General features: G+C 43.6%; 1 protein-coding gene across 1 annotated transcript; it reads left to right on the top strand.

The window, feature by feature from the left end:
- The first annotated feature begins 3,703 nt into the window (after window positions 1-3,703).
- PTGDR (prostaglandin D2 receptor) lies at window positions 3,704-11,519 on the top strand. Its single transcript, XM_006054457.4, has 2 exons — window positions 3,704-4,851; window positions 9,309-11,519. Exons 1-2 carry the CDS (start codon window positions 4,006-4,008, stop codon window positions 9,546-9,548), a joined length of 1,086 nt encoding a protein of 361 aa, XP_006054519.1. The 5' UTR covers window positions 3,704-4,005; the 3' UTR covers window positions 9,549-11,519.
- The last annotated feature ends 303 nt before the right edge of the window (window positions 11,520-11,822 follow it).

Raw genomic sequence — 11,822 nt, 5'->3', positions numbered from 1 at the left:
ACAACTGAAGTGACTTAGCAGCTTACATTATACCATATATATTTTTCCAGTAAATTTGTCTTATAACCCAAATAAGCAGCGTGGTAAAGCTCTGCAAATAATGAAGGTACCTTTACTATGTAACTGGACCCAAGATATTTTCATTAGAAGTTTCTCTTTTGCTGGGGGTAGGGGGCGGGGGTGGGGATGACTTAGCCTAGTTACTCTGAAAACTGATACAAAAATGTATCAATGTAACCATGTAAAAAATCACATGACAGTCACTGGCCTTCTCTCTTGGCTGTATGTTCCTCAAAGCCCACACATCTCACCCCACATGCCTGGCACAAAGTAAAAGCTGAAAAATGAATGAGCAAAATTGATGAATAAACAAATGATTCTTTTCTGGGCTGAAGAATGAAGTTGTAAAACAAGATTCCTTAGGAGGAGGGACAGGATACTCCAAAGTTAAGCCTGAAAACAGGGCAGGATGAACCAGAGGGAACAGGCAGAACAGGCCGGAAACCCCGTGGTAAAGGCCAGCTACATTGGTCAGGAGGAAGCATGTGGTTTCCTGAATTATACCCGTTCAAACCCATCAACCTTTGAAACATGAAATACAGAGATCATGTCAAGGATCCACAGTGCCCCTTCAGTTCCACTTTAGAGTTGTTTCTAAAAGGGTGTTTACATTATCAGAAGGGCTGTAGAGGTCAAGGCAGCTGGAAGAGAAAAATAAGACTGCAAAAAGAAAAAAAATAAAAAGGAATAGGTACACCTCAGAGAACATCCCTATACAACATCATTAGAGGAAGATTCTTAAGCTAGAGAGTCCATTGGGCTTCCTCTGGGCCTCATTCTTTCACAAAACTGTGAAAACACTGAAATTGGTATAAATTGTGCCTGTGTGTGTGTTTCTGTCTAGAGAGCAGACCTCAGATTCATCAGATTCTTATGCCCTTTGGTTATTGAGACTGCTATTTCTTCCACTTTATCAATGCAAATGGAGCTCTTCTAAATCCATCATTATTCTTTAGGGGCTGGAAGTGGGCATGAGAGGTGGTAGGAAGGAGAGGGAGAAAGTAACTAAGCCCCCGAAGACCTATTAATTGAGTGAATATATGTGAAAGGATTACAGAGGGTTCTGCATATATAAACAAGGGCCTATGAATGTTAGCTCTCAGTATTTTTATCACTCTATGACAAATGCCCTATGCTTTCCCAGCTTCACAATAACCCTACAAGGTCAGCATAAGTCCCATATCCTATTTATGAGACTCAAGAGAAATTGAGTAAAATAACTCCCAGTTTACACAGCTAATGATGGAGTTCAGAACTGTCTAACTCCAAAGCATGGACTCTTCATCTCCACCCCATGACCTGAATTACTGGCCAGGTTTTCAGTCTGAAAGCAGCCTTTCCTGCTACCCTTAAGGCTTTTGCATCTTAACCCCAATAGTCTTTCTCTCTGAGTCTGTCCTTCAGAACAGGCACTGAGCCTAAAAATTAGTTTCTTCAAGCCAAGGCATAATTTACTTGTTTATGTAATAGGGCCCTGGTCATCCCACTCAAATTTATACACTCAAGCCAGTTTCTCTCACATGATGTGCGATAGCCGCTCAGTCATGTTGGACTCTGTGACCCCAAGGACTGTAGCCCTCCAGGCTCTTTCGTTCATGGGATTTTCCAGGCAAGAATACTGGAGTGGTTTGCCATTTCCTTCTCCACTCTCACAGGGTATCAAGCGTTAATTAAAGATATTACCACACTTACACGATTTAACTCCTTTGCCTCTCCAATGCAACCAAGTCAAAGGCCAGAAGAGAAGAAATGTTTTCTAGTAGTCACAAACTAGAGTGAAAAAGCACCAAACTAAGTCTCCTATTTTCTGGTTTCAAAACCCATGCTCAAGATTGCAGCTAAACATTAGCTACTAAAACAGCCTCCCTAAAACAGGGGAGAATCCTGATAAATGTACTATACTCGGCACTTCCTATGTGTCTGCACTTTACACACGTTATCCCTATGTTTCCCAAGAGGCAAACAAGCTGTTAGATTGTTACTTCTCGCGAGGTTAAGCAAATCTCTCAGGGTCACACCAGCAATGAGTAGTAGAACCGGGACTTAAACCCAGGTCTGATATCATCAGCGTTCTTAACCATCCTCTTCTCACCGTGTCTACACAGCTACCGTGATTCATGCCACCCAGCATCTCCTGTTGGTTTTCCCTGGAGCCACTTCCCTGAAATCTTGAGAGGACAAACCATGGAAGCAAGACAGACAGACTCTGTCAATAGCAGATCCAGGTTTCAGGTACAGCTCGACCAACTTCTAGCTCTGTCACCCTAAGAGGTGTCTTGACCTTCCAAGGTGTGTTTCCTCACCTAGGGAATGAAGCTCATTGTTCCTATCTCAGGGTCTAGAAGACCCTGTTTCAGGGCATAGGTGTTAACGTGAAGGTTGGTTACCTTTTCCCCTCCTCAAAGCACTGAAGTCAAAACTAGCATCGCCATGTACCCCAATATTCATTGCAGCACTGTTTATAATAGCCAGGACATGGAAGCAACCTAGATGTCCATCAGCAGACAAATGGATAAGAAAGCTGTGGTACATATACACAATGGAGTATTACTCAGCCATTAAAAAGAATACATTTGAATCAGTTCTAATGAGGTGGATGAAACTGGAGCCTATTATACAGAGTGAAGTAAGCCAGAAAGAAAAACACCAATACAGTATCAGTTCAGTTCAGTCGCTCAGTCATGTCTGACTCTTTGACCCCATGAATCACAGCACGGCAGGCCTCCCTGTCCATCACCAACTCCCGGAGTTCACTCAGACTCACATCCATCGAGTCAGTGATGCCATCCAGCCATCTCATCCTCTGTCGTCCCCTTCTCCTCCTGCCCCCAATTCCTCCCAGCATCAGAGTCTTTTCCAATGAGTCAACTCTTCACATGAGGTGGCCAAAGTACTGGAGTTTCAGCTTTAGCATCATACCTTCCAAAGAAATCCCAGGGCTGATCTCCTTCAGAATGGACTGGTTGAATCTCCTTGCAGTCCAAGGGACTCTCAAGAGTCTTCTCCAACACCACAGTTCAAAAGCATCAATTCTTCGGCGCTCAGCTTTCTTCACAGTCCAACTCGCACATTCAACACAGTATACTAAGGCATATATATGGAATTTAGGAAGAAGGTAACAATAACCCTGTATGTGAGACAGCAAAAGAGACACAGATGTATAGAACAGTCTTTTGGGCTCTGTGGGAAAGGGCGACAGCGGGATGATATGGGAGAATGGCATTGAAACATGTAAAATATCATATGTGAAACGAATCGCCAGTCCAGGTTTGATGCATGATACAGGGTGCTCGGGGCTGGTGCACTGGGATGACCCAGAGGGATGGGATGGGGAGGGAGGTGGGAGGGGGTTCAGGATGGGGAACACATGTACACTCAGGGCGGATTCAAGTCAATGTACGGCAAAAGCAATACAATATTGTAAAGTAAAATAAACAAACTAATTAATTTAATAAGTAAATAAAAGAAAAGTAGTGTCGCGTTTTCTGAGCACCCCAGCGGCGCTCGACTTCAGAGTCCTACCACCACCACTTCCTCTCACCCCTCTCCACCCTCGTGGCTGCCGCTTAATTTCCCCTCCATTTCAGTATGCTCTCTTGCCTCGCAAGAAGGGATGGCCTTGGACGCTGAGAGGCTACCTACTTCATTTTGTCCCCCGACTCTGGGCTTTGAGGGTCAGTCTCTCTGCTCAGGACCCAGAGCGTCCTGCGAAGCCACTGGCAGCTGCGCACCCCGCCGCGCGTCCCGCCCCGAGGGGCGGGGTGTGACCAGAGAATTTGGATAGGAGGCGCGGTGGGAAACACCCCGCCGCCCGCGGAGCTTCCTCGGCGGCGCAACCTCTTCGGCGGAGACGCGCGCAGAACGACCGGGAGGCTTCTCTGCACCCGGACCCCCGCGGCCCCGGTCCTCCCGCAGCCTCCGCTCCGGCTCGCCGGGCCGCCGGTCATGAGGCCGCTGTTTTACCGCTGCCACAACACCACGTCGGTGGAGAAGGGCAATTCGGCGACGATGGGCGGGGTGCTCTTCAGCACGGGCCTCGTGGGCAATCTGCTGGCCCTGGGACTCCTGGCGCGCTCCGGTCTGGGGTCGTGCCCGCCGCGCTCGCCGCGCCCGCCGCCCTCCGTCTTCTACGTGCTGGTGTTCGGCCTGACGATCACAGACCTCCTGGGCAAGTGTCTCGTGAGCCCCTTCGTGCTATCCGCCTACGCGCAGAACCGGAGCCTGCGGGAGCTGGTGCCCGGATCGGACAGCTCTCTGTGCCAAGCCTTCGCCTTCATCATGTCCTTCTTCGGGCTCGCCTCGACGCTGCAGCTGCTGGCCATGGCCCTGGAGTGCTGGCTCTCCCTGGGGCACCCCTTCTTCCATCGACGGCACCTCACCCCGCGCCGGGGTGCAATGGTGGCGCCGGTGGTGGGCGCCTTCTGCCTCGCTTTCTGCGCGCTACCCTTCGTGGGCTTTGGGAAATTTGTGCAGTACTGCCCTGGCACCTGGTGCTTCTTCCAGATGGTCCACGAGGAGCGCTCGCTGTCGGTGCTGAGCTACTCGGTGCTCTACGCCAGCCTCATGCTGCTGCTGGTGCTCGCCATCGTGCTGTGCAACCTGAGCGCCATGCGCAACCTCTATGCCATGCACCTGCGGCTGCGGGGACTCCTGCGCCCTGGCTCCAGGGAACGCGGCGAGCCGGGCGCCGGCGAGAGGGAGGCGACCCCGCTGCACCTGGAGGAGCTGGATCACCTCCTGCTGCTAGCACTCATGACGGTGCTCTTCACCATGTGCTCCCTGCCTTTAATTGTGAGTTGTCCGCGCTAAAGCTGCAGGAGACTGACGCGCGGTGGGCCGCGGAAGAGGGGAGGGACGGGTGGGGCGTGTTGGGTGTGGTGCAAGAGAAGCTGCGCCCAGACACCGGAGGGTTTGTTCCCGCGTTCCGAGGATCAGTTTCCGTTCCCTCCGCAGTCCTCAGGAGATAGAATCTGATTTGTTGAGCGAAAAGAGGTAAAGCCACAGAAATTTAGGGAAAGCAGGAACCGGACTGTGTCCCCTTAGTCCAGCAGAACCTCTCCAGTGCTCTGAGACGGTCTCAGGACCATTTTTGCACCTCAGAACTTGGGAAGCAGAACTTGGTTTCTCCTCGGCAGTACGAGTCCTTTCCCACTTTCCGATGGCTAAGCGAGGTTTTATTTCGTTACACCTGCCCATAATTTTAGTGGCATCAGAAATGTGCAAATGACATCTGGGCGTTCTTCCCACCCCACCTACCTCCCCGCCCCCGGTGTTGGTATGGAAAGGGAATAAGGGAAGGTGTAATCCTGCCAAACTGATTTGCAGACGCGAGTGACTAAAAGCGTAGGTTTAGTTTAGTCTTTTTTTTTTTTTTTTTAACTGGTGTGTAAACTTTGAAGAGTGGAGGGCGCCCTTTCCCGTGCTGCCGCTGCAGAGGGTGGTGGCTGCAGAGGCGGAAAGGCTGTTTGGACTAGCAGATGTGGAGGAAGGTTTCAACTGGTTGTGACGCTCTGATAACCTGTCTCGACCGGTGTTGTTTCTACCTTGGCAAGCGAGGTGGGCCATTATTTTGTGTTTCAATTTACTGATGCAGGTGGTGGTGCAGATTGAATTACTTCATCGTTTTGAAGGTATTTCCTCCTGTGATCCCTGCTAAGACTTATAGGAGTGGCTGAGGCTAGAAGTATTGCTCCTCTTTCTCTCCTGACTCCACAGTGTACTTGTTCAACATGAATAACGTTTAAATAAATTCATTGTCAAGTCCATGTTTTGGGAGCCCTGAGACTTATGTGAATAGGAAAGTTAAGTTTCTTATGGCAGTGTAGCAGTTTTGGACATTACTTTCAAGGGTGGATGAAAGTGACATATAATGTGATTTTTTCCCCTTAAATGAGGGTCTTAGTATTGAGCCAATAGTTGTCTGAATTAGGATCGGAACTCCCCAAAATAAATAAATATATAGCTATATAAACAAAGAGATAAAGATATAGGTGGAGATATTTAGCAATGGTTTTTAAACTTTAGCACACTCAGACTCATCAGCAGTGCTTTTAAAAACATAGCTGGCTGGCCCTGTTCTCCAGTTGCTGATTCAGACATTTTTGAAGAATTCAGCATCCTCCACTTCACCTGCTGATGTGGAGATCACATTTGAAGAACCACACTCTGAAGCAGGAGTTAGCAAATCAGGGCTAAGTATCCAGAGAACTGGCAACAGCAACATTTTTTCGTGGATCCCTAGTTTCAGCAGAGGGCACTCTTCCCATCTGATTTTCCCTGTAATGGACTGCATTCTCTAAACAAGCCCGTTGTATATTCTGAGTATGTTTCTTAGTCAACCCTCTCTTATAGGAGCAGTTTTATAAAGTATCTTCTAGGGAATACTATTGATCATCAGAGATTTTTTGAAAGTCTAGATGGTGTTCAAACAGATATCTTGAATAGAGTATGTATTTTGATCACTATCAGAGTGAACAAATTTGTCATAATTTCAGTAAACCCCCAAAATAAATAAAATTAAAAGGCCATTCATAGAATAAATATTAAATTTCTAATACAAATCAAGTGACTTGAAAATATTAATTAAAATAACTTAATATGCAGGAAAATTGATATTGATGAATACTGAATAGAAATAAAATGATTTGTCTTCATAATTTAAACATCGTTCAGTTACCCAGATGCCAACTAATCAAGCATTCTCAAATAGTAAGAATTATATCTTTCTCCACTTTGAGGAGAAAGGAGCAAATATAAAGATTTAAGTCATATGAAGTGTTTCCTTTTTCAATCAACTCAAGTGTGTAGCCTGTTGCCATCCATTTACTCATTCATCTCAGATCTGGAACCTACAACATTCCAGGCACTATAATTCATTGCAGGGAATTAAAATGAGAAAAACCTCTCATCTGCCCACAGAGCTATAATCCTGGGGGTTAGAGGGAGTGAGTAGGGCCAGAAAAGAGTTTAGAAAAGGAAAGGATTAATTCCTAGTTGATAAAACAGTAATACTAGCTAATTATTGACTTATTATTATATGCAAGGACCTGTTCTCGAGGTTTTACTCATATTATCTCATTCGAATTTTGTAACGATGCTGGAAAATAGGTTCAATTGTCCCCATTGTATAGATGAAGAAACAGAGTAACTTGCTTGAAATGTCATAGCCAGTGAGAGGATTCTATCTAACCTGGATAGCCAGACTCTAGCTGATGAGCTTAACCATCACTTCAAAGAGGCTTCGAGATGGGGGTAATACTTTAGGTTGGTCTGGAAAAAAGATAGGATTTGGGCACATGATCAATTTCCACATCTGTAAAATGGAGATAATGAACATACTTAACAGGATTTTTGTGAGTATGAAACAAACTTTTTAAAGTAAAATGCTTAGAATGGTGCCTAGGAATATGAAATTCTGTATGGGCATTAGCCATTATTATTACTCTTTGTGTTGTTGAACTGTTATAATGGGGGAGGGCTTCCAGATAACCTCTGTTTTCCTAAGTGCAGTAGATGGGAGTATCTGAGCCTACTGAAATGCTCTACTGAAAAAAGAATTAAAAGGTAAGGAAACAATTATGGGAACATACATCTTCTCATATCCCTGACTGCCTTGAATGGGTTTGGTCTGTGCACTTATTTGTATCCCCTCCCATTAATGTTGAGTTTGCATATTTTCTGGTCCATTAGCGTCTATTTTGTCCCATTATAAATTTTAAAATCTCAGTGGGCTTGGGGGATGTAAGGGTATTGAGAAAAAGCAGTTGGCCTCCAACCAAGTGGGAGGCAGTTGCAGTGCTGGTCAAAACATCAGTGTTGACTGAATGGCAGGAAAGGGATGAGGCAGTTTGCAGGGCTACCCAAAAGCCAGAGACCTCAGGGAAGAGCAAGACAATAGGAGTGGCTGGGCACAGGTATGTAGGCTTATCTTTCTGTCCCTGAATATACTGCCTGGAATGTTGTAGGTTTCTTCCTACTCTGAAAAGAGGATGCCAACCACAGAAAGATAAGCATCTGTGCTAAGGATAACTAATTTACATGAGTTGTCTCCTGTCTTTCCACTGGAATGCGTGCATGCATGCAAGTCACTTCAGTCTTGTCTGACTCCGTGTGACCCTATGGACTGTAGCCCGCCAGGCTCCTTTGTCCAGTATTCTCCAGGCAAGAATACTGGAGTGGGTTGCCATGCCCTTCTCCAGGGGATCTTCCTCATCCAGGGATCGAACCCATGTCTCTTACATCTGCCGTATTGGCAGGAGGGTTCTTTACCACTAGTGCCACCTGGGAAGCCCCTCCACTGGAATATTTCCTGTCTTTTCACATTGACTAAAAGTTTCTGTTTCAAATGGACTCACAGACATAGAAAACAAATTGGTTATCAAAGGAGAAATTGGGGGGAGGGATAAATAAGGGATTTGTGATTAACAGATATATACTACTATATATAAAATAGATAAAGGATCTACAGTATAGTAGAGAAAACTATATTCAATATCTTATAGTAACCTATAATGGAAAAGAATCTGAAAAAGGATATATATATATATAAAATATATATATACACACACGCACACATATATGTGTATATATACACATACACACATAGATGTATATATGTGTGTATGTGTATATATATGCATCTATGTGTGTGTGTATATATGTATATGCTGTACATCTGAAACATTGTAAATCAGTTATACTTCAATAAAAAAAGTTCAGAGAAAGGGAAGTTTCTGTTTCATTGGTGCCTCCACCTATGTGACATTTCTTTTTGTTTTTTTTTTAATTTTATTTTATTTTTAAACTTTACATAATTGTATTAGTTTTGCCAAATATCAAAATGAATCCGCCACAGGTGACTTATTTCTGTGCTAAGAATCAAGAACAGGAAGGAGGCAGAAGAAAGAAGGGAAGAAATTTAGTATCTTTGGGAGTCTGGTGACCCTGTTTGTAGACAATTCAGTGGACTGGATCTGTCCCACTTCAGCTCTTCCTCTGCACGGCCAGGTAACGCTAATTCTGCTCTGACTGCAGGCAGGGTAGCACCAGGGATTAGCCTGGGGCTTCCAGGAGGACCTGCACCTCCCTGGCTCCTCACTTGCACCCACCAATGACAGTGGCCAAAATGAATATCCCAAGGCAAACTGCCATATTCTTATGGAAAAATAATGTTTCCTAAGTGAAGTAAGGGAATTTATCGCAGCCATAGACCTTTTGCTATCCTAATCTAATGTTTTTCTTTAAAACAGTATCGTGCTTACTATGGAGCGTTTAAAGCTGTTCCTGAGCAAAATGGAACCACTGAAGAAATTGAAGACCTCCGAGCCTTGCGCTTTCTCTCTGTGATCTCAATTGTGGACCCTTGGATTTTCATCATTTTCAGAACATCAGTGTTTCGAATGTTTTTTCACAAGATTTTCATAAGGCCTCTTATATACAGAAATTGGCACAGCAATTCTTGCCAAACTAACATGGAATCCAGTCTATAACTATGTTACCCTCTCTCATAAACTCAAGAATACATCTCATCTTCTGCAAAGAACCGTGAGCCACAAAAAAATCTTATAATTTATATCCATAAAAGGTATGTTCCATAACAAAATATCTAAATGTATTTTCAAAACTGTTTGTTCATTCTTAATGTGTTGTCCCTCTGTATTCATGAATCAGTTCAGTGGAGTTTTTCATTTTGAGTTATAATATAATAACTATTATTATTATAACTAATAATAGTTATAATAGTTTTTCATTTTGAGTTATACCAGTTAAACTGGTAGCTCAGTTGCTAAAGAATCTGCCTGCAAAGCAGGAGACCCAGGTTCATTCTCTGGGTTGGGAACTGGGTTTGATCCCTGCGTTGAGAAGATCCCCTGGAGAAGGAAATAGCAACCCACTCCACTGTTCTTGCCTGGGAAATCCCACGGACAGAAGAGCCTGATGGGCTACAGTCCGTGGGGTCACAAGAGTCTGATGCAACTTAGCAACTAACCCAAACAGTGTTTAAAGTCTTAAAGCAATTATAGTGATTGTTTCAATGTTTGTACTTGTTGTCCCTAATTTTTTAAGGAGACCTTAGGCCTCTGGGTCTTTATTTAAATCCAGAAGAAACACCACTGTTTACAATTATGTAATAGGTTGTTCTTAAATTTTCTTATTCTCCTTATTTCTAGTGAAACTTGATTTGTTTATTGTGTATCACAATTGCCCCTAATTAAGTCTTATCTTTGCCAACTGATTCAACTACAGCCTGAATTAGAGATGCACCTCCTAAAAGGGAGGTGAAAATGTCACTAGATCAGGCATTTGGAGCATCCTTCTCTGGCCAACCCCTGAGAGAAGGCTCACTGCCTTGTGTGAAGAGCCAAAGCTATAAATACGTAAATGCGAGGCAAGGTCTACAATCCAAAGAAGAAAAAAATTCCTTTTATCCTTTAAGTCCAATTTCTTATTTGGAGGGTGTCCGTAGGCATGAAAATTTGGGAGTGGGCTACAAAATGTTTCAGTTTTTTGGAACTTCCATTTTGTAGGCTTATCATATTGATGGATTCTTTGGTGGGGAGGGATTTATCGTTCGTTGAAAGACTGGGATGTATAATTTCCCAGAAAGCATGTTTACTACAAATGGCTATAACAGAGCCAGGCATTCAGCACAGCAACAAGCTCACCGGGACTCAGTCAGCCTCAGCTGAGCATGGTGGCGATGACCTTAACAGCTACCTGTTAAAGCCATATTCTGCCCTTGGTGGAGATGGTAAGATCTTACAGAGGTTCCTGAGAAATACAGTTTCAAGCTGGAGCAGGATGTGGCTCAGATGGAGCACAGCCAAGCACTTTAAGAGTACATTTAATTGTACATAATGTTTACAAATGTTAGCAACACTATGACCAAAAGGGAAAAGTGGGGAAAATACAGCTGCAGCTGTTAAACCAAACAAGAGACTGTAGACACAGCTTGCAGGGAAGAACTTTCACCTTGGGTAGAAGAATACACGAGGGCATCAGAGGGCTTTTGGCATCTGTGGGGCCCCTTTATACCCAACACAGACTCTGAGCTGGAGAACCAGCTATGTTTGAATAGCCTGAGACCCCCATTTAGCCATCCCTTCCAAAGACTAGAGTATTTGCCTTATTTCCAGTTTAGGAGCAGCCCCGCTTTTACTTCTGGTTTATCTCAGAGGTGGTATTAATGTGGAAATATGTGTGTATTTTTTGTGTGTACCAAAACTGTGAAATGGTCAAATACAGGAATACACAAATTATAATCTGAGAGTGTGATGTGATGCAAAATACACTTGTTTTAAACTTTAATTCTTGCTTATGTACTTAATGTGTAACTGCCTGTGTGTTTTATTGTCAGAGGAAGTTCATTTTTTTATGCTCTCCTTTTGGAAAGTGTTATGATCATTGTCAAGATCATTTGAAAAGTTCCCAGATGAATCAATAAACATAATTTTATAATATTTTGCAAAGAAAATTACTTTTCTTCAAATGAAAGAAAAGAATTTCATGTTTTGGTTTTGTTTCATTGTTTTGAGTAAAAGTTTACCAGCAGCCTTTCATTCTCTAGCAGTTTAATAGAATGGGTTTTTATAGACTCTCCTATTAGCAAATACGTTACTTTAAACAATTTTGCATATGTTTATTCAAGGAATTAGTGGTCCTTTCTGTCTAACACAATGTAGATACACCATCTGTATGAAATCCTTGTTAAGTCAAAAGTCAACTTTTCAATGATCCTCATTGATTTATTCATTATATTATTA

The sequence above is a fragment of the Bubalus bubalis genome, chromosome 11 (genome assembly GCF_019923935.1).
Source record: "Bubalus bubalis isolate 160015118507 breed Murrah chromosome 11, NDDB_SH_1, whole genome shotgun sequence".
NCBI classification, from domain to species: Eukaryota; Metazoa; Chordata; class Mammalia; order Artiodactyla; family Bovidae; genus Bubalus; species Bubalus bubalis.
The sequence above is the reverse complement of the archived record's forward strand: the minus strand, read 5'-3'. Positions and strand labels throughout refer to the sequence as shown.